General features: G+C 41.0%; 1 gene segment (V, D, J or C); it reads right to left on the bottom strand.

The window, feature by feature from the left end:
• Nucleotides 1–4,750: 4,750 nt before the first annotated feature.
• Nucleotides 4,751–27,719, bottom strand: LOC122547013 (Ig heavy chain C region, membrane-bound form-like). The segment is given in 9 exon segments: nucleotides 4,751–5,195; nucleotides 5,336–5,463; nucleotides 8,295–8,624; nucleotides 9,080–9,388; nucleotides 11,330–11,641; nucleotides 14,723–15,028; nucleotides 25,922–26,012; nucleotides 27,108–27,491; nucleotides 27,619–27,719. Coding segments are annotated over 7 exon segments (1,413 nt in total).
• Between the last annotated feature and the right edge of the window lie 83 nt (nucleotides 27,720–27,802).

Genomic DNA, 27,802 nt, shown 5'->3' with positions numbered 1-27,802 from the left:
AGTGAAAGAAGCTGTGAGGGCTAGAGTGTTCACAACATTCCCAGGACCAGGTTGGCAGGTCCTACTGAGACCATTAATAAGTCATTAAGATCCCCCAATTGGTGCATGGACACTGGGTTACTCCTACTCCTAGTAAGAGTACTGTGATTACTGCTGTTTCAGTGCTAGCAAGCAAATAGTGAAGTGTGGCCATGTGATAAAATCATTTATATTCAATGCTGAATATTTGAGACTTTTTTGTGAGAAACTTTATAATTCTTCTCGATGTTCTTAATACACTTTTTGTTTCATATAATGGTGATTTTCTACATAGGATTACAGAGGAAATACAGACCATTTGGCACAATCAGTTCATGCCAGCGCTTATGTTCCACTCAAGGTGTTTCACATCTTTTCTCATCTAAATCGCCCATTGTAATTCTCGATTCCCATCCCTTCCAAGTGCTTGCCTAGTTTCCTTGAAATACATCTCAACTATTGATTTCAACTATTCCGTCTGGTCACATATTCCCCATTCTCATCATTCTTTCAGTGAAGAGGTCTCTTCTGAATTCCCACTTGGATTTCTTGAGGTACCGTCTTATATTGACAACCTCTTGTTATGTTCTACACCATACTGAAATGTTTTCTCTGTACCTTCTCTTTTCAAAATCTTTCATAATTTTAGAACTGTCATCCTTCTTTTCAAGAGAGAAGTGAACAGCACAACAATTCTTCCTTGATATACACAGCCAGAAACTTGTGTAGCATTCTTATAAATCTTCTCTTCACTCTCTCTCATACATTCTATAATATGTCAACTCGAACTGCAGGCAATACTCTTAATTATAGTCAACCAAATTTCTATAGTGACCCTACTTTCAAATCTATCCCTTTAGAGATAAAGCTTAGAGCCTTGTTTGCAGTTTTATGGCCTTTGGAACCTGTGGTGAAATTGTTAGTGACTGATGTAATTGGCTGAAATCCCTTTGTTTGTCTCCCTCACTTAGACGTGCATCTTTGAATAAATGACCTGCATATTATTCCTACCAAGATCTAACACATTTCGTTTATCTGTATGGTTCTTCATTTGCTAATTATTTGAACATACCGTAAATTAATTAATGATCTCTTGCAACTTCTTGTAGTCCTCAGAATTGGCTACATTTCAGCATTCCTTTCCAATTTGGTGTCATTGAATTGCTAATTTTTTTTTCGTAATTAGATGCAATATTAGTTTGCAGTTTTACTTTATTTTGTTTTGAATTTTTAGAGAGGTGCAGTAATCCACACGGTAACTATAACAACTAAATGTAGAATGACAGATAGATGAAAATTATTACACACACAGGACTAATTCATAGACTCTATTAACTTCAAGGTCAAAGCAGGGAATTATTTTTTACACGAATGATATGGTGAGATTATCCGTCGTGCAATCATTTTTGTCCATTTCTTTTTTGTTGCAGTTTATTTCCCCAGGTCGTTCTGTGCTACTGATATGAAATTGAAAAGGCACCCATCCTCCATTTTAAACTAAACGATAATAAAAAAAAAACAGCGTTTATATAAAATGTAACATGATTTATGAAACCATCCCTCCAGGCTTTTCCATATTCACAGCCATGTAGAGTTATATAGCGAGAGGCTGAATGAGCTGGGGCTGATTTCCCTGGAGCGTTGGAGGCTGAGGGTGACTTTATAAGGGTTTATAAAATCATCAGAGGCATGGATACAGTGAATAGACAAGGTATTTTTCCCTGGGGTGGGTGGAGTCTCGTCTAAACCTATACTCGTGAGTATAGGTTTAGAGTGAGAGGGGAAAAAGTTGAAAGTACCTAAGGAGTAACTTTTTCATGCAGAGGATAGTGTGTATGGAATGAACTGTCACAGGAAGCAGTGGAGGCTGGTGCAATTTCAACATTTAAAAGGAATCTGAGTGTGTAGACGAATAGGAGGGTTCAGAGGGATATGGGCCCAGTACCAGCAAATGGGACTAGATTAGTTTAGGATATCTGGTCAGCATGGGCGAGTGAGACTGAAAGATCTGTTTCCAAGTTGTACATCTCTATGACTGTAAGATCTCCCCCTTTGCTCTTAATGTACGAGTCGAATCTCTTTGGATTATCTTTAACATTATCTCATTTTCCTTTCTTGCCCTCCTCATTTCCCTCTTTACAATGTCCCTGCACCTCTTGTACTCTTCGGGATTCACTTGATCCCATTTCTCTATATCGAATATACGATTCATTCTTAATCTGAACCAGAGCCTCAATACCTTTATTCCTCCAGTGTTCCCTCGTCTTACCAGCCTTATCTTCACACTAACGGAACATCATGCCTCCGAACTCTCGTTATCTCACTTCTGAAAGCTTCACTCTTGCCGGCCGTCCCTTGAGCTGCAAACAGTCTACTCCAATCAACCCTTGAAAATTTTTGTCTCATACTATCAAAATTTGCCCTCGTCCAATTAAGAACTTTAACTTATATATAATGCCAATCCTTTCCATAAATATTTTACAACTAATCGAATTATGACCCCGGCCCCAAAAAGCTCCCCTACTAACCATTCAGTCACTTGCCCTGCCTTATATCAGAAGAGTAGGTCAGGTTTGCTCCTTCTGTGATAGTTACATCTGCATATTAATGAAGAAAATTGACTTTAGCACTTTCCAAATTCCTCACCATCCAAGCTCTTAAGACCATGGCTGTCCCACTTTATGTTTGGAAGGTTAAAATTTGCTATTACTACAATCCTATTATTCTTACATATAAATAAGATCTTTCGACATATTTGCTACTCAATTTCACTCTGAGGGGGGACTATTACAATCGCATCAAAGTAATCATGCTTTTCTTATTCCTGAGTTCCATCCACATAGCTTCACTAGACCATCCCTCAGAAATGCCTTGTGTTAGAACAGTAGTAATGTTTCACCACAAGAAAAATTGATTCCAATCTCCTTCTAGCTCCTCCTACTTCTGCCGTACCTTTGATGATGGAAGGGGCTTTGAACATAAATTATTCAACTTACTGGTGATGGTTAGTAGCTGAAAATAAAGATACAATGGGTGACTTGGGTGATGGGAAATAAAAGGTTACATTGTGTGGAAGGAAAATTCTGGATAGAAACAAGAATTTTAAAAGAACGAACTCCATTCTGTCTGCCCAGGTTTGCCTACACCGCTATACCTCCAGAGTACTTTCCTTTTATTTTGATGAGTTCAAGTTAATCTCGGCCGCTGTTTTGTACTTGTTAACCATTTGTTAACGGGTGTTTGCCGTTTCAGAATGTAGATTGCCTTATTATGTACGTTCTCAGAGTTCAGTGTTTGGAGTCCTTGTTGGTTCAACCTGTGCTTTGGTCTATAATGCTAAATTACAGAAAAATATTAATAGCAATTTAAAATAAAATGTTAGGATATTGGAAGAACAGCTAAGAGCTTCAAAGCGTGACAGAGGGGTTGTGGGAAAGGACATGGACAGCAGCAGGGTTTCCAGAACTTCTAATCTCTGCCTTCCCTGATCGAAATCAACCTGTGATTTATAATTGTTGAGGATTGTTATTCATTAATATCGGTGTGTCAGATAGATCTCAGTCTCAGGGAGGTGTCACGTGCTTCTTTGTTTTGTGATGAACTCAGGGGAACATACAATAGTAAGGGTGTAAACCCAAAGGGGTGAAGGAGCAGAGGTTCATCCGCGTGTATGTGCACAAATCAGGAAATGTACCATGAAACATGGACAGAAGAGCAAATAAACCCAGCTTCATCACCCTACGCTGTAGAGAACAAACACAAAGCAATTATGTTAAACTGAAATAAAACAGTCTCTTGTCTCACCTGGAATGTTGCATCTAGCTTCAGGTGCCAAGTTTTTGAAAAGAAATGCAAATTTATGAGATTGGGTGCGTGACTGATTCACAACACTATTCCCGGGATGATACACCTCACCAACTCTGAGAAATTGAGAATGTTCTCCTCTGCTGATAGTTTCCAGACTCTGTGAACAGTTGCTATGATTGGTTCTCAATTCCGTCTTGCGTTATATGGATCTCAATGGCCTAATATTTCAAGTACTCATGAGCTGTGCCTTGCCTGATCACAGCCACCTCTGATTTATTATTTTTGAGGTTTGCTGTTCAGTAATATGTCTGTATCAGACGGATCTCAGTCTCATTCCCTGGGATCTGACAGGTGTGGTGTGTCAAGTAGATCCCAGGAATTGTGGTCCATGAGATTTATGTGTGAGAAAAACTCCAGTTCTGAGAATCCGCCCTTGGATTGTGCAAGTGTTGTTGTCTGAATACCTAACAGAACGTTGACATTTTTGGCTGATGAATGTTTCGTCGGGCGCTTTAGGTGGCGATTTCTGCATTACTAACCCAGGCTGCCCTGACATTGGGAGTACTTTTAGGTTAGACAGTGCAGAGTAAACTTTCAAACTCCGTTGTCTGCCTTTTTTCGGCTTCTGGTGGAGCCTATAAAATTATCATGAGTTGACCCGAGGCCGTGACCCTTGGTGCATAAGCGGAAATGTTCTCTAATCATTCTGCCTCTGGAGTGTTCCATCAGGCATATCGTGTGAAAGATGTATTTACATTAGTGGGCTGCATGGTAGCGCAGCATTAAACTAAATGACTGGATGAAACACAACCAAACAGAACAAGTGAAAGTATTTGGCTGGGAAAGGAGTAGAATGTGGGAAAATGTATTATTACTGACTGGCCTTGAAGAAAGAATTAAGCAAACTCAAGGTTAGTGCATATTCATTCGAGGTTTATTAACTATTTCATAAAACATCTTTCTCCAAAAGATTGATGTAAAAGCTAACAGAAGTGAATATAATGGCTGGATGCCACATTGAGACGAGAACACATGCGCTGTGAGCTGGAAATTTTCTGTACATCAGTAACAGTCACAAGAAAGGGAATACAAAGGCTCATCAGAAAGGGTAGGCAACCATTCTGAGTAAGGAACAAATAAAAACAAAACAAATGGGCTTCAAACAACTGGGAAGCTACAAATTCTTCCAACCACAACCATCTCAAAGATATCAAAGTAAAAAGGAAAATCCATCAATAATTGTCTCAGTTACAGGCTGATAAACTGAAGTCATCTCACTGTTAGAGTCAGCAACAGGACAGATTGGGAATTCAGAGACCTTGATAAGCAGATCAGGAAAATCAAAGGGGTCCACAACTCATTCACTTAATCTGGAAAAAGAGAGAGAAAGCAATGACGCAGATATTTATGCTCAGGGACTTTCAGATTTAATGTTTATTCAATGGCACACTTAGAGATTTCACAAAACATATTGGGCTGCTTGGCATGAGAAAGATGTGATTATTCTCACATTCTCCAGACTGACGGCAGCGCTGTAGAAAATACTCAGGAAGAACAAGGTGATGAACGTGGAAGCAGTTGTCCAGATGTTGCTGTTATCATCCTCATAGTCTTCAATCCAAGTGTGATCTATTGAATCTATGAATATAAAGCCGAGAGAGCGCATTTAGATTGTGTATTGATCCAGATCAATCTATCTGCATCCAAGTCATGTAATTGGAGACCATCACATCTTCATAAAGCAGTCAGGTATTTCTCAAGTGTGACTCTTATCTGTATCTATTAGTGCATTATTGACTCAGCAAGAAATTACAAATACCAACTACACATGTTCTTTCTTCATTGTCCATGTCAGAACGTTTTAAATTATTTTTCTTTTCATCTATTATTTAAGGATATTATTATTTAAGGAATGCTTATTACGAATGATGATTTTAATTATATCATTGTATTATAAATATAGGCTGTGACAGCACTTTAGTTGAAAATTGTAGCCATCACTGAATAAAAGTTCAAATGTGATTCTCATCTTTTATATTGGTGACCAATTGCTTGGCAAATCATGAATATAAGTGACTTCACAGTCAGGACATTGCTTCACATTTTAGTTTGTAGGATCTGTATATTTAGGAATAAGTTTTAGTACGTGTGTCCCTTAATTTATTTGATCTACTGCTTGGTGTGTTTGTTTTCCCTTTAATGTTTGTGTATGTGGTTATAAGAGTCTCTTACTTCACTCTAGCCCATGTTGGAGTCTGTGCATGAATAAACATATTTCTGTTCCTTTACTACTGGTGTGCTCATGTGTTTGTGCACCTAAATTTTGGTCTTTTCCCAGTGTGTAAGCATCATCATGCTAATATGCAATTTCGTTGCTGCCTATGCTTATCTTGTAATGTCTTTGTGAGTGTTCACTTTTCATTAGTGCTATCTAAAATGTGTGCTTATGTGTCTGTTTCAGATCCTACCTACACTGGGTTATTTTCATGTTTATGCTTAATAAATGTTAGCATGCAATGTTATGTTTTGATGGATGGTTGTATTTATATGATGATGATTGCTTGTGTGGCAATCTTTCCCAAACTATCTCCTGATAAGCTTGTTTGTGCTATTGTTTGTGGATACTTGCTGATCCTTGTGCCCATTACCCTTATTGAATAAACACTCCTCTATTTGTTCATCTATGCACTTGTGTGTCTGCATGTGAGACTCTGAATTTGTGTCTGCGTGTGATATTGTATACATGCTGATCAATGTGGTTTAAAAAATAACTAATTAAGCTGCCTCTGACATCGTATGTTTGTGATTCTGAAAATGGGAAAATAATGATATTAATGTTTATCTCTGTGCACTTACGTGCCTGTGTGAGTTGACATGTGGGAGGACATTTTTCGGAATTTGTACCTGTGTGTTCATGTGTGTATGTCTGTACGCATTGTGCTGTATGAATGTATATGTATTCATGCCCATTTGTGTGTTACCGTGTGTCGATGTTTCTCATGGTTATGTGTGAGTACTCCTGTTCATTTGTGCAAATGATTTTCTTTCGGTGTATGTGAGTTTTTGTATGAGCTTAGGTGGGTGTTCAAGTACCACTTGCATGTGTGGCTCTGTGTGAGTATGTGTGTGTGACATCTTATCTATATGCACATTTGAGTGTGCACATAAATATGTGTCTTTAGGTGAGAGCCCGTATATGTGACATTACGTGTGTATTTGCGATCATCTCTCTGTATCTGTTCTTATACCAGACTGCAATCTTTATTATTCTAATTTATTGTTCTAATTTTAATGCATTGCCCATAATTGGATTTGACCTTGGTGTTGCAGGAAACATTTCCCATCGTCGTGCAGAGATAAGCGTTTTATGAGCAACTCTTCTGTTGCAGTGAGAGAACTTCTGTCTCTGAGAGAAAAGGCGTGAGTTCAAATCCCCACAGCCCCAGAGATAACATTTCTGAATATGTTTATTAGAAAATGTCTACTTGTGTTCTGTATGTGAAACAAAATGATATCAGGTATTCGAATACCAGAATTGATCCCATGTGCTCCAGAAAACTGAGACAAAACTATGGAATTCAAATTGGGACGATGCAAACATCAGTTTTGGATTATGGGAATCAATGTTAATCATTTGTTAACAGAGCCAAGTGTGTCTAACATGCTTCAAAGGTATTGTTTTGCATGGAAATGTTAAACCTTTGGACAGTAAGCAAGAAGCTGACTGTTCCTGTTAGTAACTGGGTTACATTACAGAGGACATCCACCATGAAAACTCTGCACAGGGAGCAAGAGGACAGACCATTCATCGTTCCCCTCCCCTCTGCTCCACAACAACTTATCTGTTGATTCTTGTTGGTGTGAAAGTGAAGATACATTCTGTCAACTCATGCGCTGGCGCAAGATCCCTGGCAGTTCCCCAGAAACAAAGGTTGCATTCAAACTGTTCGGCACTATTTACGATTGGTATGTTCCAATCAAATTTAATTTTAAAGTGTCTTAAATTTACATTTCCAATTGGTGTAATTTGGCAGTTTAAAACTGGCATGAATTTTGTTAGAATGTCCAATTGGGGGAATCAAAAACACCAAGTTCAAAACTCGTGCCCTACCCTTGACATAAAATGGACATTGTCAGATTTTGTCACAGAGGGATTTAGGATGAATAAGGTACTTGGTGGAATCCTGCAATGAGTGAGCTTTACTCTGTCACTGACCCAGGGTGTATCTGAGCAGAGAACATTAACTGCACAAGACACTCATCCTAGACCTGCTAATAATCCACTTTAACTACACAGATGGAATGTAAGTCAGAGTGAGAAACAACTAATTCAGTATTTAACTCACAACTGGAGGAAAAAAAAACTTCATTACTTCTGTTAAATTAATAAATGCAACTTTGAGATTTTTATTGACATGAATTAACAGTGTCCATCAGTGCAAGTGAAATGTTTACAAAACTCGGTTTACCGCTGGATTTATCGACTGTTCTGTTGATGATCTTCAATGGAATCGCTTCATGTCCCACCACACAGGAGTAAGAAGCACCGCTGGTCCACTCCTCCACTGTAATGGATAACAGGCTGCAGATGAAGAAGGAGGTGTTGTCGCTCTCCGCCATCACCTCAGTGTTCTTGTAGTTACTGGGATTCACCGGCTTGTCATTGCTTGTCCATTTGACGAAGATCTCTCGGGGGGAGAAACCTCTCACTAAACAGGTGAGGGAGAGAAACCTCTGAGCGGAGATTTCTTCTGTTGGTGGCAGGAGGACCGACACTGACGGCTCCAGCGGATTAATCACTGCAGAATATTTGAGACAAATATAAATCAACCAAAAAAATCCTGAACCAATATCAAAATTTCACTAAATATTAAAATACGCCATGTTTAATTTGAGATTTATTCACTTTTTTTTTGTAAAGGAGCAGTATGTTACACATTCTGTTCAGTAAAAAAAGGAAAGTTTAATGTGAAAGTTGCCTCCATGTTTCCATCCCACAACGAGGACATTCTGGCAATTTGTCATTGCTGATGATGACGTCACAACCCAGGTTTCTTCCCACTATATCTGACTTAATCAGAATACAATATCCTTTGGTCCATCTTTTCCTTAATCAACTACTTAGCTATCCTGCCTTCAGATGCATCATTAATGCTCCCAACGGTGTTGGTTCATTTCCAATCAAAGCCTGCCATTGATGTAACTGGATCTGGATTACACATGGGATCCTTTGTGCTTTAATCTCACCGCTCACCTTTCTCCTTGTGGATGGAGTCTCTCAGCGGAGTCGGTAGATTCTGATGGTACACCACACATTCAAAAGTAACGCCACTCAGCCAGGCTTCAGTAGAAATGTCTAATTTGCTGATCACACTGTCGGGATTCTGTCCAGCCTGCTCAGCAAACTCTGATTTCAGAGGCTTCTTTTCTTGTCTCCAGGTCACATTGACTCCAGAAGGAAGATTGGACACAACGCAGGTTACCGTCACCGTCGCCTCCAGTAAGACTTGTTCTACTGGCGGTGGGAGGATTTTCACGGTGTTAGGGTGGCACTCGGTATCTTCTATGAAACAAAAATCAAAGTCAATGAAAAATGCCCCTTTCTGATACAAACAGCCAATCTTCAGATTACTCCTTCACAGGGTGAAGACACCACCTTCAAAATGGCAACTCCAACTATTGCTGAAACGATGCTTACTATTGTTGATGTATTTGATCTGTGAAACATTTGTGATTACCTATAACATACCCTGTGTAATTATTCCTAAAGAACACTGGCTTTGTAACAAGTGAAACCTGTGAAAAAAGTAAAATCATCGAAGATACCATCATGTAACCCATGGAATTATCTTTCTTTCGGAGTTTGTCTCTCACTTAAGACCATCCATTGATACTTGTGACAAGAGTAATCTGAATATAATGAGTTCATTTCCATGTTCATAACCTTTAGGTGCAAGTGCTGCTGGTCACACTGACTGCCAAATCACATCCCAAATTTTGGACAGATTATAATAAATAATAATTATTCTCTTTGCAGAGTTCTAAAGTGTTACAGGAGCAGTGAACAGCCATGGGTATTCTGTTCATTATATTTAACATGATTAAAAATACTTTGCGTTATTGGTGTGATGTCATTCTCTAAGTTATGTCATTGTTCCTCGTGGGCTGTGTTTGGAATAGATCTGAAAACAAGACATTGAGTACAGCATTGGATATCGAGAAGGACACCCATCTCCTTAAGTCTTTCCCTCCATTCAGTTAGTTCATAACTGGTCTGTCCTTTCACTTTATTTACCAAGCTGCACTTTTTAATTTCTTCATAGAGCAGGGGAGGAAAAAAACAAACAAAAGAGTCTTAAATTAATCTACAAACGCGATGGAAATGTCACTAATTTTATAGACATCCACTACTCACTGTGTAAACATCGCCACCCCAAACAGGCTAAATCAGCCTGTCTCGAGTTCCGAGTTCATTCATCCCTATTGGAGCATTCCCACCAGAATTTATTCTCCTGCCTCATCCACTAATTACAGAGAGCATCTTAAAGAAGCTCAGTGAGGTCACATTTATCCCAGTTCATCAAATGTGACAGCCACTTGGTCTGTGGTCTGATCCCATAAATGAAGTTAAAGATCTCAGTACCAGATAAAAATCGATGTCATACAATGTCCAACCAACAGGTCATTCCTGAGCAGGGAATGAAGCATTGAACGCATTTTGATTTATTTTCAAGTAAGGGTCACTGCATATGTTAACCATGTCAGTTTGATAGAGCATCAGAATAAGGCTGTTCAGCCAATCCAGAGTTTAGATCAGAATGATGCTGGAAAAGCACAGCAGGTCAGGCAGAATCCGACGAGCAGGAAAATCGACATTTCAGGCTAAAGCCATTCTCCTGCCTTCTCCCCGTACTAAACAAGAGCCGATCTATCTCTGGCTTGAGTACACACAATGGCCTGGCCCCCACAGCCCCCTGCAGCAACATGTTCCACAGACTCATCACCCTCTGGCTGAAGAAACCCTCCCATCTCAGTTCTAAACGGTGCCCCTTTGACCCTGAGACTGTGCCCTTGGGTCCTAGTCTCGCCTACCAGTCAAAGCATCTATTCCACATTCACTCGACCTCAGTCTCTCAGTATTTTCTATGTTTCAATCAGATATCTCTCCAATATCCCCCTCCAACCCAAACTTATCCTTGAAGCAGCTACCAGGCAAGCATTCAGCACTCTGAATGCCTCTCCCAGCATGGTCAGGCAACAAACTATTTAACAAAGCTCACTGTCGAGATATCTATCTTCAATAGAGAGGAAACATGCTTTTCTGACTTGCCTAAAGGTTGAATTATGAGCAATGCTAATGTATCACTCAAACTGAAATGAGATACGTGGCATGTTGGGAAACGAGAAGCTGTACTGTGCTGTTTACTCCGCCTGATAAATTAGTGTGTTTGATTCACATCCGAGTTCAGAATGATTTGTAGCTCTCTCAGTCTGTGTCTCTTACCCTGGAGTGCGGTGATGTTTTTACTTTGAGTGTTCTCTCCACGAGTGACCTGGCAGGTATAGACTGCGCTGTTGAACCATTCACCATAAGGGACCATCAGCCGACTCGTCACCGAGAAGTTCCCGTTCGCCTCACACACGGGAGACGTGAAGAAGGCAGAATCCAAGGGTCGGCCATTTTTCAACCAACTCACGGAGATTGACTTCGGATGGAACTCGATGATTGAACAGACGACGGTTGCAAACTTGCTGCTTGCGATGTCTTCGCTGGAGCTCACAGTTAGGAGAAGAGTTGGTTGCAGAATATCTGGACCTTTAGGAAACACATCGCATACATTATCCGACGAATTTCATAACAAATACAATCAGTTCTCATATATCAAGGTTTCTCGTGGTTAATGTATACAAGAATCATAATTGTGCAGAGTGCTGGAGAAGCTGGGATCCACACAGAAAGATCAGGGCAATGTGAAAGGCTAAACTTAGAGGACACAGCAAGGGAGTCAAGGAGGCATAGAAACTATAGGCCGGTAACATCAGAAGGGAGATAGCAACGTTGGATGGTATTCGTTTTAATGACAGAGTCTGATGAACAAGGCAGACGAATTACTGGCATAAATGAAGAAATGATGCCGTTGCTATCACTGAGACATATTGAGAGCCGGGCAGGAGTGGCTATTCAATATTCCAGGATTTAGTGCCTTCAGGCAAGACAGGGAAAGATAGAAAATGATGGGGGTGGGGGTATGCGGTACAGAATGTTGTTTCTGTTGCAATTCTGACAAGAGTATTTTAGGCTGTAAAGAGAAATGAAATCATGGATACCTCCTTGAACAAAGGCAAATGGACAGTACTTCAAAACCAAAACACAGCAAACATAACTATTGGGAGAGCACGATAGACCTTACTATTGGTCCAAAATACCAAGTGCAAATACATGGGCAAATTTCAGAGACATGTAAATTAAATAGGGGAATGAGAAAAGAGGTTTTTAACTTCCTCAGCATAGGCTTGGATATTCATTTTATCAAAGATTTAGAGGGAGCACAATTCTGAAAATGCCTCCAGGAGAATATTTGAACAAAGTATGTGTTTAATACAGAGAATTTTAATCCAGACCTTGCAAGAGAGGGGTGAACCTGAACTTAACTTTAGGGAATGAAGTCGACCCAGTGAGTAAAACACCAATGGTGGAGCACTTTGCAGACAGTGATCGGAAATCAGTTGGATTTCAGATTGTACTGCAAAGGAATAGAAATTGGCCCAAAGTTCTGAAAAGGGGAAGGACAGTTTTAGTAAGATCAGGTAATGACTTGACCAGAGTGGACTGGAAGCTGACACTTATTGGTAAATCTGAGTTAGAGCAGTGTGACACATTTAAGAAAGTGATAGGAAAATCACAGGGAGGGCATTTCCCAGGAAGCCACTGCGTGGGACCAAGAATGCAGCGGGCTCTGGACACCAAAGGGCATGGAGGGGGAGATAAAGAGAAACAAGGGAGGCTTCCGGTCTACACTGAAATCTCAAAACAATAGAAACTAATATGGAGTACAGAACGTGCAAGGGGGAGTTTGAAAGACAAAGGAATTAGAAGAGCAAAAGAGACCATGAGAAAATAATAGCAGTCAAAATAAAGGAAAATATTTTTAAAAGTTACAGACTCATTCATAATAAAAGAATTATTCGGGAAACAGTATTGCCCATTAAGTGTTATTATTGGAGTGGAGCCGGAGGATTAGTTTGTGGTCAAAACGAATGTGTTGTGTCAGTGTTCACTAGTAAGAGTGACAATGTGGGGACAGAAATCATGGAGGGGTGTTGTGATGGACTTTCAGAAATTAGGACACATGACGTGATGTTCTGTGTTGTCTTGCTGAATGAAAAGTGGTTGTATTTCCAGGGCAGATGAAAAATATACCAAGCGGTTGAGCAATGCAAAGGATGAAATAGTTGGGTCGCTGACAATAATTTAGAATTCCTGTCTGGCCACAGCAGTTGTGCCGAGTGAGTGCAGATCAGCCAACGTTGCACTGTTATGCAGGACGAAGGAAGGGATAAATAATGAAAACACAGATCTGTCAAGCTAGTCTCAGTGGTAAGGAAACTATTGAGAAGTGAAATTAGTCTTCATTTGCAAGATAAATCAACAATTTTCAGCACGATTTTATTGAGAGGAAGTCATGTGTAACAATTTGATAGTAGTTTTCATAGAGATAACTCGATGTCCAGATGATAGCAATAATCAGAGCCAATGGGATCCGAGTTAATTTGGCAGATTGGATCTAGAACTGGCTGAGTGATGGGAGCTGGCGATAATAGTCATCGGGTGTCTGCGTGACAGGAAATCTATGTCTCCTGGTGTTCTGTAGGGATTGGTGTTGATTTCCTTGCTATTTCTCTTACATACCAATGATGGAGACTCAAATTTAGGAGGATTAACCAGGGAATTCACAGATGAAATGAAAACTGTCATGTTGGTAAGTCATGAGCACAATGGCTTTAGATTGCAGGAGGATATGAAAGAGTTGGTTGTATGTGAAGAGAAAAGTTACAAATGGAAATTATTCTGAATAAATGTAAGGTGATGTAATTCGGCAGAAGAATCTGTGAGGTATGACGTTTTGAATGGTGGAACCATGGAAAGGCCTGAGGATCTTTGGTGCATGTACCCACCGATCCCCTATAGTACTGTGTCGTCTGGATAAAGAGGCTAAGAAAGTGGGAGGATATTTGCTTTTATTAGCCTTGACATTGACAATGAAGGGTGGTGAGATGATACTGGAACTTAATAAAACACTGGTTAGGCCATACGGAAGCGTTGTGTGCATGTTATCGAAGGAATGTGATTACACTGAAGGCAGTATTGATGAGATTTGCCAGGGTCTTGCCTGGGTTGGAGGGTTTTAGTTAAGAAACTAGTTTAGATAGACAGGGGTTTTCCTTGGAGCAGAGGAGAATTAGGGAGAAGATTATCATGATATCTAGAATTATTTTAGGCATAGACAGGGTAAACTGGATGAAACCTTTCCCCTTGATGGAGAGATCAATGCCTCAGGGGCACAAGGTGAAGGTAAGGCCAAGAGGTTCCAAGTGGATCTCATGGGAAAACAAAATCAAACAGAGGGTGGTGTTAGCCTGGAGCTCAGCACCTACAAGTCATGGAGAGACTGAGCCCCTCATTATAAGTAGGAAGTATCCTTGCAAGGGCAAGTCACACAAGGCAATGGATCGTGTGCTGGCACATGAGACTGGAATAGTTAGGTGGCTGTTATTGATAGATGTGAATTGGATGGATCAAAGGGCCTATTTCCTGTGCTATATAAGGTGATTCTGTGAAAACCTTCTTCATGTTAATCACAGATGATCTGTTTATCTCAGTTCCCACAACACTTACCTGGACATGGCATTACTTTTCTCTTGTGTGTCCCGCTGTGTTGATCCTCACAGGAGATTTTGCTGGGGCAATCCACCGCTGACCCGGGCAGGGTTAACTGGCTGCTCAGGGTATAGGTTCCCTTCTTGTTTCTCACTGATGGGTAAGTCTTCAATCCAGTCGTGATTAGCTCCCCACCTTTCTTCCAGGTTACCTTGGTGACGTCAGGGGAATAGTCCATCGCCAAACAACCAAAGATCACAGAACCGGTGTTGTGCTCCTGACAGGAGGAGACCAGGCCATAAAGCGTGGGGGGAGACGGTGTCTCTACAACAGAATGACCAATTGAGCATGTTAGTTTCTGTTAATTTGACCTTACCAGTTACTCAAATGTATCCTCAGCTGTAAACGTTTGCCAGTACGCTCCCGCTGAAGTCGACAGCATAACTGGGGTTTATTTTTGTTTCCTATCAGTTGCTGATCATGATCATTGGTTCCCTCTTTAGAAACATGCCCTCGACCTTGACCATTGCCATATAATTTCGGAAGAAGAACATCCTGATGCCACCCCAGTAATTGTTTGAAGATCTCACCAACTGACACTTTCACTGGATTGCTGTGAAGAGCAGAGACATTTCACAAAATACAAACCAAGGAAATGCAGATTCATCGAATTTCTACAGTGTGTGCAAACAGGCCATTTGGCCCAACAACTCCACACCCACCCTCTGAAAAGTAACGCATCCAGACCCATTCCCCTACCCTATTATGCTGCAGTTAACCCTGACTAATGCACCTAAACTCCCAATCACTGAACACAACATTTGCAATTCCCAGAACTTGCACATCTTTGGAGTGTGGGAGGAAACACACACAGACATGGGGAGAAAGTGCCAACTCCACACAGACAGTCACCCGAGGCTGGAATGGAACCTGAGTCCCTCGCACTGTGAGGCAGCAGCACAAACCACGGAATCAACTTCTGCTCCACGAGGTGCCGTGCTGCTGGAAATACCCAACAGCTGGTAGTACCCCCGGAGAGAAGTCAGAGTGAATCATAGAACATAGAACATGACAGCGCAGTACAGGCCCTTCGGCCCTCGATGTTGCGCTGCCCTGTCATACTAATCTGAAGCCCATCCCACCTACACTATCCCATGTACGTCCATATGTTAGCCCAATGACGACTTAAATGTACTTAAACTTGGCGAATCTACTACTGTTGCAGGCAAAGCATTCCATACCCTTATTACTCAATGAGTAAAGAAACTACCTCTGACATCTGTCTTATACCTATCTCCCCTCACTTTAAAATTGTGTCTCCCCGTGTTTGCCGTCCCCATACTTGGAAATCAGGTCCAGTGAGCCTTCCTCACTTATCAATGCAAGGCAGAATGTTCTCTCTGGGAGGGAGGTCACTGCAGCAGCAGCACAGGCAGGAGCTGAGCACTGGGATTAGGAGGATGGCTGTCACGGCTGAACTCATGCCAATTGGCTGGAAGTTGAAACATCTCATTTACAATTATCTGAATTCTGGAGGCCTCTGAAAATTGGAGGACCATTAAGGTTCAGCGACTTTGGAGTGTTACAGCTGAGTATTTACGTAAATATGATTTGAGAAACGAACAAGTAATCTTTAGCTTTAATAACTATCAAACTGACACACAGTTCACCACCAAACCTCATGTCGCAGACTAACCACTGCACTTATTCTGTCTCGACCTAAATTCCCACTCACATTGACAAACCCTACCCTGCTATACACCCATTCATGCCCGGAACACACAACCCCTATCACACGAAACACATCCAAGGCAATCCATATTGGTAGTGTAGCTGAGCAGAGAGATCTCGGTGTCCATGTACATAGATCCCTAAAAGTTGCCAGCCAGTTTGATAGAGTTGTTAAGAAGGCATACTTTGTGTTGGCTTTCATCGATAGAGGGAATGAGTTTCAGAACCACGAGGTTAGGCTGCGGCTGTACAAAACTCTGGTGTGGCTGCACTTGGGAGTATTGTGTACTGTTCTGGTCACCACATTATAGGGAGAATGTGGAAGCTTTGCAAGAGTTCAGAGGAGGTTTACCAGGATGTTGCTTGGTATGGTGGGAAGGTTTAATGAGGAAAGGATGAGGGTCTTGAGGCTGTTTTTATTTGAGAGAAGAAGGTTGAGAGGTTACTTAATTGAGACATAAAAGATAAACAGAGGGTGGACAGTGAAAGTCTTTTTCCTAGAATAGTGATGGCTAGCAGGAGAGGACATAGATGACAGATGTCAGAGGTTGTTTCTTAACTCAGAGAGTAGTAGGGCCATGGAACGCACTGCCTGCAACAATAGTACACTCGCCAACTTTAAGGGCATTTAAAAGGTCATTGGATAAACATATGGATGAAAATGGAATCGTGTAGGATAGATAGGCTTCAGATTGGTTCCACAGGTCAGCGCAATATCGAGGGCTGAAGGGCCTGTACTGCACTGTAATGTTCTGTATTCTATGTTCCAGATGGACATATGATCACAATCCCTTTCACTCATTTACACTCCTGCCGCCCTGCACCTGGCCCATGGTGATTCTGGCCCTGACTGGATCTGGCACCATCATTTTCACAACCTCAGACAAAAGCCCACTACCCAAGACATGACCTCAGTCCATGATCACTGACCTCTCACCTTACCCAAGTCAACTTGTGCACATTGCATCCCAGCTCCTTTCACATCTGTCATTTACCACCCACCATTTTGCCAGACTCCGAGCTTTGCATTTTGACAACACGTCCCCCTGTCACTTCATTACAGTGACCTTCCACCCCCGAAACATCCTGGCACACTGCCCACCTCAACACTAACCAGCCTGGCACACTGCCCACCTCTACACTAACCAGCCCGGCACATTGCCCACCTCTACACTAACCAGCCCGGCACACTGCCCACCTCTACACTAACCAGCCTGGCACTCTGCCCACCTCTACACTAACCAGCCTGGCACTCTGCCCACCTCTACACTAACCAGCCCGGCACACTGCCCACCTCTGCACTAACCAGCCAGACACTCTGCCCACCTCAACACTAATCAGCCTGGCACTCTGCCCACCTCTGCACTAACCAGTCTGGCACTCTACCCACCTCTACACTAACCAGCCCGGCACACTGCCCACCTCTACACTAATCAGCCTGGCACTCTGCCCACCTCTGCACTAACCAGCCTGGCACTCTACCCACCTCTACACTAACCAGCCCGGCACACTGCCCACCTCTACACTAACCAGCCTGGTACACTGCCCACCTCTACACTAACCAGCCCGGCACACTGCCCACCTCGACACTAACCAGCCTGGCACACTGCCCACCTCTGCACTAACCAGTCCGGCACTCTACCCACCTCTACACTAAGCAGCCTGGCACTCTGCCCACCTCTACACTAACCAGCCTGGCACACTGCCCACCTCTGCACTAACCAGCCTGGCACTCTGCCCACCTCTACAATAACCAGCCTGGCACTCTGCCCACCTCTACACTAACCAGCCTGGCATCCTGCCCACATCTCCATAGACCAGCCTGGCAAAGACAGACCTCCCGCATTTCAGCTCAAACTACCCCTCACCTACCAAGCACAATTCGACCAAATTATCCTGCGACCATTACCATTTACCTTGATGCCACCTTGCCAGACAGAGTGCATGCAAGCTTACCCAGCAGCCAACACCTCACAGCCTACCAGCCCAAACTCTCCCACATGCCCAATCTAGCCCCTCACTTGCTCACCACCTTCCAACTTTGAGCCTACTCCACCATAATGTCAGTGAGTCATAAAGTCATACAGCACAGAAACAGTTCCCTTGGTCCAGCTCATCCATGCTGACCAGAGTTCCCAAATTAAACTAATTCCACTTGCCTGCCTTTGGCCCATATCCATCCAGAACTATCCAGTTCATGGAGCTGTTCAAATGTCTTCTAAATGTTGGACCTATCTCTGCATTTCCCACTTCCTCTGGCAGTTCATTCCAATGTTTTGGACAGTTACAACATGAAGCCCTAACTCCTGCACTCAGTGCTCTGACCAATGAAGGTACATGTGCCAAACACCTTCAACACACTAGCTACTTGAGACAACGCTTTCAAGAATCTATGAGTCTGCACCCTCAGGGTCCTCAGTTTTCAATATTACTACCCAGTGCCTTACCATGAACTCTGTAAGACTCTATGAGTCTGGACCCTCAGGGCCCTGTGTTCAACATCACTATCCAGTGCCCTACCATTAACTCTGTAAGTTGTGACCTGATTTGACTTCTCAAAAAGCAACACGTCGTATTCATTTAAATTACACTCCATCTGCCACTCCTCAGCCCATTGGCCCAGCTCAGCAAGATCTCATTGTACGTTTGGATAACTTTCACTGCCAATTATAACACCAATGTTGGTGTTACGTGCAAACTTACAAACCATGTCCCATTCAATATTTTCATGGCTTTCAACCAATATTGTACCCTGTTTGCCTTTCTCCATATATCCGGAGCATTTTTTTAAGGATTGAAGGAATCTATCTCCTTATTGAAATCATTTAATGTTTTGTCCTGAATCAATTTCTGTGGTGGAGAATTCCAAAGGTTCACCATTCTTTTGCTGAACAGCAAACAATCAGGTTCAATGTTATTGGTGTGTTGGGAAGACTGGTGAGCAGCATGATTAATGTTGATCCCATGATTGGAATAGCATTCTAGAGGGGCCGAGGGGCCTTCTTCAGCTTCCAGATTGCATGCCGACATGTCCCTTTGACAGCATGTTCCAAAGCTGTGATCCTTGAGGATAAGGCCGCACATGCATGTAAATGCTTCACCTGAAAGCTCTCCTCCAAATTAGACTTCAACTTGACTCTCAACTATTTCGCTGCCCGTTTCCTCTTCCTCAATCACAGCCATGGGACTCACTTCCTAACAGCGGTGTGAATGTGCTAATGCCACACAAACTTCAGCAATTCAAATAGGCTGATGATAACTGGTTTCTCAAGGCGATATAAAAAGTCTGACACTTCCACACCTGTCTAGAGATTCAAACAACCACTGGAAGAATTGAAAATTATGTGAGGCACTTGTGTGTCTGCACAAGATGACGTGGTTTCCTTTTGTGTGATTTGACTGTGTTTTCACTGAATGAACAGAGCTATTTCTTAATCATGTATTGGGAAGGAAGCTTCCCTCATTTTTAGCAAGGCAATCACACATTATATTTCTTTATTCCAGGGAAGTATAGTGTTAAGTTAATGAAATATGATGATTGGGATGTTTCAATTGGAAATTGTCAGAGATTGAAAGTTTACTTTCATGAGCAATTAATTCCAGCCTCATTGTGTCACAGTACTCACAGGAATGTCTTTCAGAAATGGTGTCTCCCTTTGTTGCGGGCAGTCAAATCAGTAAATCTGGGATAGTTTTTGCTTGTTAATAAAAGGGGTTGAAGAGTTTTAGCCAAAGGGAGACCTGTGGATTTAGCTCACAGATGCACCATGATCTAAGTAAGTGGTGGAACAGCTCGAGGGGCTGAGTGGCCTCCTCTTGCTCCTACCTTCCTATCATTGTGTCATTCATTAAGCTAGCACTGGTGGTGAACACTTTTTATTAAAATATTTCAACAAATTAATTGTTTCACACATGCTGCAAAAAAACGTTCTGTTGATTATTTGGAACGTGATCATTGACATTCTCTATCTGAGTGATCAAAATAACTTCCACCCAATTACAGCAGCCACTGCGCTCTGGAGTGTGTTGTTACTTCATCATAGTTTCTTGTGAAACTACAGCTCGAGATCAGGGCGCTCCAATTCAATGATTCTCTGATATTTAATATCTCTGAACATTCGCAATTTGTTCAAATGCATCTTTTCTCTGAAGAACGTGCTTCATCGAACACAACTTTTTTCAATGAAACAACAAACTTTAAATGCTAGAAAACGAAAATAAAGACAGAAACTTCTGAAGAAACTCAGCAGGTCTAGCAGCTCCTGGGGAGAGAAGGCAAGGTTAACCTTTCGCATCCAGAGACCCCCTCCCCCCCCCCTTCACCAAATTGTTTTCATGTTTTTGGCACAAGAGCTCACACCTGTTGAGATAAACAGTGATTACGTTGGCTTGACTCCTGTTGGAAAAAGAATTCTTAGCAGAGATACTGGATGGTCTGAGATAGCAATTGAAGACCAACTGAAAAGCTTTCACCATCTGCAGCAAGTGTTGGATTCAGCGGAACTCCCACCGTACTGAACAATCAAATTCAGCTCCAGCACTGGTTTAATATAAAGTAAAACAGCCGAAGCATAATCTCATCAAATATGCTGCGAAAATGATCTATTCTGGATTAGTTATAAATGATATTGTTCGAACAGCAAGTCAAAAGCTGGGATTTCTTTGAGCACTTACTCCATTAACACCATCTAGCGATGCCCAAAAGCTTGTGAACAAATATTGATCTGGAAAAAGCTGCTAACCACCAAACTTCTGTTTAATATCTAAGAGACACAAGTCAGGACAGCGATTGAATAGATTTCATTGGCCTCTGTGAGTGGAATTCCAACAAACACCCAGACATGTCAATCTGCTTTCTTGCACTGAAGTAACCTGATAAGAGATTGTGTTACATACCTCTCTAACAGGTTGTAAGTGAACACAGGCCACCTGGCACAGAATCAGGGACTCTACTACAACATCACAACAGACCTGAACACAATGAGCTTGACACTATCACGGAGAACACAGCCCACATGTTTTGACAGTACATAAACCATGTTAGTTATTATCACCTTCCAACAACCAGGGATTGCTCCAGAATGTTTTTACAATGAAAGTAACATTTCAACATTTATCGAAGAATGCTTTGACAGCAGCACCAAATTGTTCAAACTCTATGGGAACTACAGAGGAATAAATCTAGGAATTACATTGCCATCAATTCACTGTCACTGGATTCCAACCTAGAACTCCCTTCCTCTTTCCCCTGTGGATGTTGCTGCACCAGACGGTCTACTTAGTTTGGAAAAGATTAAAATGTTTTGAAGTGTAATATGACCGTTTCCAGTGACATTAAAAGCTGATAATAGGTTTTCAAATAATAAGATGCAAAAAAATTCTGATTCTACATTGTGCCTCGAAACATGTCCTGCATAACTGAGGCACAAAGAAAATATACAGCATATTTCCCTCTGCCTCTCTCAATCAAATATCTCTTGTTGCCAACAACCAATTTCAAAACTCTTGCTATCTGCCTGTTGTTCCTGAAACGTTCATTCTGATTGGAACAACTTAGTCAGGGCTCTCAATTCTGAGGCACCTAATCGAATATTGTATTTCTGGCAGATAAAAGTGGTTTTGAAGCTCAAGATAAAATTGAACTGTCTGAGATTCAGGTATCCGAACTGGACAATTTACAAATGGTCAGGACCATTGACAAGTTAGTCAGACATAGCACTGAAATAAACTGCACAACAGACTTAATCCTAGAGGATAGATTGCTCAACTCCTCACGTCAAATATATTCACTGTAATTGAACATTCATCAGAGGAACTAACCAGAGGATTAATGTGAACAAGAATGTGTTCACAATGAACATAAATAACCACTGAGTTAATAAACTTAATAAGTCATTGTATTTAACAAAATTATTGAGGTGGGAAATATCGCCAATTAAAGCACAGATCCGGAGGAAATGGATTATTCTCTAAATTGTTTTTACATATTCTTAAAACGTTCCTTGAACTGTGGAGATTTTGCATGCACTGCATAAAGTCAATACTGCATTCCAGTGTGGAAAGCATTTCTGTTGAAGGAATTAGGGCAAGGTCATTTTTTTGTTAACTCCTTTAATGAACGAAAATGTTTCAAAAGGTATGAATTGAAAACATGCTTCTGTCTGGAGTTGCCCGCTTTATCGGATGTCTAAGTAAATGTGGGCACTGCTGCCTCACAGATCCAGGTACCCAGGCTCGGTTCCAGCCTCGGGTGACTGCGTATGTGGAGTTTACACAATCTCCCCTGTGTCTGTGTGGATTTCCTCCCACAATCCAAAGATGTGCATGTCAGGTGAACTGGTCATGCTGTATCGTCCATAGTGTTAGGTGCATTAGTCAGGGGTAAATATAGGGAAGGGGAATGGGTCTGGGTGGGTTACTTTTCAGAGGGTCGGTGTGGACTTGTTGGGCCAAATGGCCCGATACATACTGCAGGAAATCTAATCTAAATGATTGTCACACTTAACTAATGTGAGCAGATTCCTTCCGATCGCGACATTGCAATAAATCGGTCAAGTATATTAATTAAAATAAATATTACTCTATTTTCAGTGTCTGAATAAACCATGTGCTCTGTTATCCACTAGTTCATGTCTTCTGCAAATTTGTGAACACTGCATCCGTCTGAACACATCGATGTAAAATGAATTCTCTGCGTTTGCAGCAAGCACTCCCATGGTTTTAAGAGTAGGGTTCCTACAGTATAGAAACAGGCCATTTGGCCCAACAATTCCACACTGACCCTCTGAACAATAAGTAGTCCAGCCAGACTCATTCCCCCTAATTTATATTTACCCCTGACTAATGCACCCTAACCTACACATCCCTGAACACTATGTGCAATTTAGCACAGCCAATCACCTGACCTGCACATCTTTTGGACTGTGGTAGGAAACCAGAGTGCCCGAAGGAAACCCACGCAGACACGGGGAGAATGTGCAAACTCCACACAGACAGTCACCCGAGGGTGGGATCGAATTTGGGTCCCTGACACTGTGAGGCAGCAGTGCCAACCACTGAGCCCCATGCTGCCCTGCGAGGTCATGAATGGATTATTTTAATTAATTTGAAATTTGGCCTTGGTCACATAATTCATTATAGCAGTTGCTCCGAAAGAATGACTCTTCAGTTGATATTTTGTTGTAAAATGTAACTATTTATTTAAAATGCACAGATTGGGAACACCTAAAGCACTGTGCAGATTAAATAATTCAATTAATGTTTTATTTTATCCAGTAAATCCAGTTTAATCAGGGACATAATTAATTAACTCAAGTTACATGTGAAACTGATCAAAGCAGTGAAACTGTCCTGTTCTTCATAGAATTGAGCAGAATTTCCAAATGGTCTTTGCCAATGATCTTTTCCAGCCAGAAAAATATGTATGTAGTGTACAGCGGAATTGAAAGGTGTGTGTTGATCAATTATAACACAGTCATGGCATTTTTGCTCAAGAGCAAGAACTATTAGAACATTAGACTTTTGGAATTCTATTTATATTTCTCTATGACTTGTAAACTGTTAAAAAACACACCTTGTGATTGAACTAGATAGTGGAGTTCTGAATTTGGATTGTAAAGCATGGATTAGATTAATCCTTAATTATTACTTTTAAGTAAAAATGGCGCCCGAAGGTATCTGTTTTCCTTTCATTTCTAAAACCTTTGCGATTTGACTTTCACTTAATAATAGGCTTTATGAAATTTCACCTCGCATGCTGATTGCATTGAATGAGGAACCTGGAGCGGTTCACTGTCACCAAACATGTTAACATTGCAAAAACAATGTAGAAACCAGAAACGGTTTCCCAATTATAACATATTTAATGTTACCCAAGCACAGTCCCTCCTCAACTGATCATCGATCACCAGATCACAACACGGTGTGTTTGCAGCAGAACTAGCTCTGCAAACATTTTCAACAGAACCAAGAACATGATGTAACCTCACAAAAAAAAATATAAATTGAAGTCTAACAAAGCTGCTCAGAATCCAGCAAACTAATGATTAAATTGAATAGAAATAGCAAGTCATAACAGCAGCCTTGTTTGTGAGGGGACTTAACACTTAAAGCTGTAACGTTTCTGGCAACAGTTCAATTTATTTCCAACCTGTACACACTTCTTGATCGTGACAATCTTGTGCAGCGCACAGTAGAGCGGTTGAAGGCATATATTGATTAATCACTTAATGATCAAAACAAAATTACTGAATGGACAAATATTACCACATTATAATTTTAAGTTAGTTTCAATTACATAATCTGATCAATTCTGCAGTTTCAGATTTTAGTCCCAAATTTTATTTTGAATGAGGCTACTCAAAACAAAATTCAGTTAGTTTACAATTAGAACTGAGTTTTTTTTAAAGTCAATGCATTAAAAACTCGTTTTTTTTTCATTTCTCACACTTCCGGGTTTCTGCCTTAAGTTGTTTTTCAGACCGTTACAAATGGATGTAATGTTTTCAATCAAGCAGAGAAAAATGTGTCATATAATTTTAACAAATGCAGAAATGATTCATGAAAAACCAAAGAACTTCACAAATATTGGTAATGAAAAGTAATCCAAAGAGTCAATCTCCTCACCAGAAAGAAAACACCGATTACAGAAAGCATGAAAACGCTGATCAATTTCACAAACTGAATAAGATCCAATCAACTCAATTCAACAGAATCAAGGAAAATAAAATCAGAATCCAATCAACTCAGAACAACAGATTTGAATGAAACATAATCAGAATCCAAACAATTCAATTCAACAGAATCAAATAAACAATTTCAAAAGCCAATCAACACAATTCAACAAAACCAAGTAATACCAAAGTCAGAATCCAATCAACACAGTTCAAACCGAATCAACTAAAACAAAGCCAAAATCCAATCAACTCAATTCAACAGAATCAAGTAAAACAAACTCAGAATCTAATCAACAGAATGCAATATAGCACCGCAAGAAAATTTTATGACAGTTTCTAACCTGCTTGTCATCAACAAAATTAACAAAATAAATGCGAAAATAAAAATAGGGTAAGAACATATATTCACGAAGTGAATAATGATATTTTAGCATATTTTAATCATGTTTAGTAATATCTCGAACATCTTTGAATTCTTAGCGTTTGTTGTTGATAATAAAACTCACAGTCAGGGTGTCACTGACATTAAACATTATTTATAGCTGACTGATTAAGAGACATTAGGTGTTTCAAGTAACCCAGCCACACAGAATGCCCATCTGATCAAAAAAAGCGATACAACGAGCAACTGACTCCATTATCCCCACTGTAACTATTTGCTGAGCCTTAACTGAAGTCCGTAATCAGTCTGAACAAAAATCAATCCGAACCAAACCAAACTCAGCACAGAATCTGAGTTTCATTTAATTCAGAAATTAGTAACATGAATAGAAAGTTTTTAAAAAGTCACTAAAAAGTTCAAGGGTCTTACCTGAAGTCACTGTCACCATGGTCCCTTGGCCCCAGTAATCAAGATAGTCACAGTGTTACATTCTCTGGACTGGGTCACACAATAACTAGCTCTGCATAAAACAAATCAAAAATCTGCCATCATTTTAAATTTTCAGAACCACAGGCAAAATAAAGTCACGATAAATCTTCATCACATAATTGCGCTAGTGAATTCTGATCATTCTTGATAAATTTTAATACTGTTTTATACTTCACAGAGTAACACATGAGCTGATTCTCAAAATCCCCAACTGGTGTATCAATAATTACCCAAACACTTTCACAAATTAAATAGTGATACTGGCATTAAACCGCACAGAACTAATACTGACTGCAAGTTAAGACGGTTTGTAGAAGTAATCACTGACTAGTTTCAAACAATGGAGGCTGAATAGGTTTTTGTATTGGTCATAATTGCAGTGTCACTCCAGCTATATCACTGTGAGACACGTTGTCTCAAATACTATGACAGACTGTAAACTGTAAAATGCAGAGAATTTCTTCACTTCCTAGAAAGCAGTGATTCAGACTCCTCTAAAAATGATTCAGTGTGTTATTCCAGCTTTTACGATCCATTGTATTTTGAAAGCTTGGAATACTTTTCCAGGTTTGGTCTGCATTGAACTTGACAATCAACACGAAGAAGGTAGAAAAATTATACATTTGTACAAACTAGCACTACTGGATTGCGATTAAATTGCATCTCACATTATTTCTCGCTCCTGCCATGGTAGAAATCACCAATTTGAGATAAACACTTGTCAGTGGTTTTTGTATGAGGATGTCGCTGTGCACAACACTGTGACCCACTGTAGTATCACAATGATGTAGACCAGTACACTCATTCTCTGTTCTTTACTCCAGGTCTCAATTTTCATTTGAAAGAGCCATTTAGTACTGATCATGTTTAGAATTGATGCCATAGTTGACATAACAATGAGCAGTGATTTCCTGAGCTGTCAGATATATTAAAAGGAACATTTTGTCCGAGCATTTAATTGATGGAAGTGTTAGCAGTACATATGACATGCCCAAAACATTGTCCCATTGTGTCACCAGTTTGCTAGTTTGAATGGTACATTTCCTCTTTGATAGTTTTGTAAGAGGCAGCCTGAGGTCTGCTTCAGATCGCAGTTGGTATAATTGCATTTAAAACTCGTACTGACCGTCAGTTTATGATGGAATTGACAAAATGTTCCCTCGAGCTGTTTTTGAACGGGTCCAGCCCTGGTTCCTCTCGCTGTGGTATCTTGCACAGTAATAGATGGCGGTGTCTTCGATCTTCAGGTTCCCCATGTCCAACGCGAAAATGTTGTTTGAAGTGTCTTTGGACGCAGTAAATCGACCCTTAATCGCTGGCGCATAGCTATTGTCCGATGAACGAGAGTACTACAGCAGCCACTCCAGACCCTGTCCGGGAACCTGTCGGACCCAGTGCATGTAGTAGCTGCCAAGATCGAACCCGCTGGTTTTACAGGTCAGTTTCAGGCTGCCTGCGGGACGGCTAGTCTCTGCCTCTGGCTGGGTCAAAACAACCTCCGACTGGACACCTTTAAAAAGAAAACAAACAAACCATGAGCATTAATGTTGGTGAAATGATGTCTGAGTCTTTTACATTCCTGCCGTAGACTAACATTGAGACAGTCACAAAGAGAGACTTGAACAACAAACACTCACATGATTAGAAAGTCAGTAACAAACTGAGAAAAAGTGTCGACACAATCATTCTGATAACTTGTGGGAAGCGGTTCTGCTAAGATCTTTCTAAACAGAGCCGACCCAGGAGTGTTGAATTACGGTCCAGTGCCCAGGATTTATATGGCCATCGGAAGGGGCAGGCTTACAGCTTCCGCAGGTTGGT

This window comes from Chiloscyllium plagiosum, unplaced genomic scaffold (assembly GCF_037043375.1).
Source record: "Chiloscyllium plagiosum isolate Xiang-an unplaced genomic scaffold, Cpla_swu_hap1 HiC_scaffold_122, whole genome shotgun sequence".
NCBI classification, from domain to species: domain Eukaryota; kingdom Metazoa; phylum Chordata; class Chondrichthyes; order Orectolobiformes; family Hemiscylliidae; genus Chiloscyllium; species Chiloscyllium plagiosum.
Note: the sequence above shows the minus strand (reverse complement) of the source record. Positions and strands in the feature narration are given on the sequence as shown.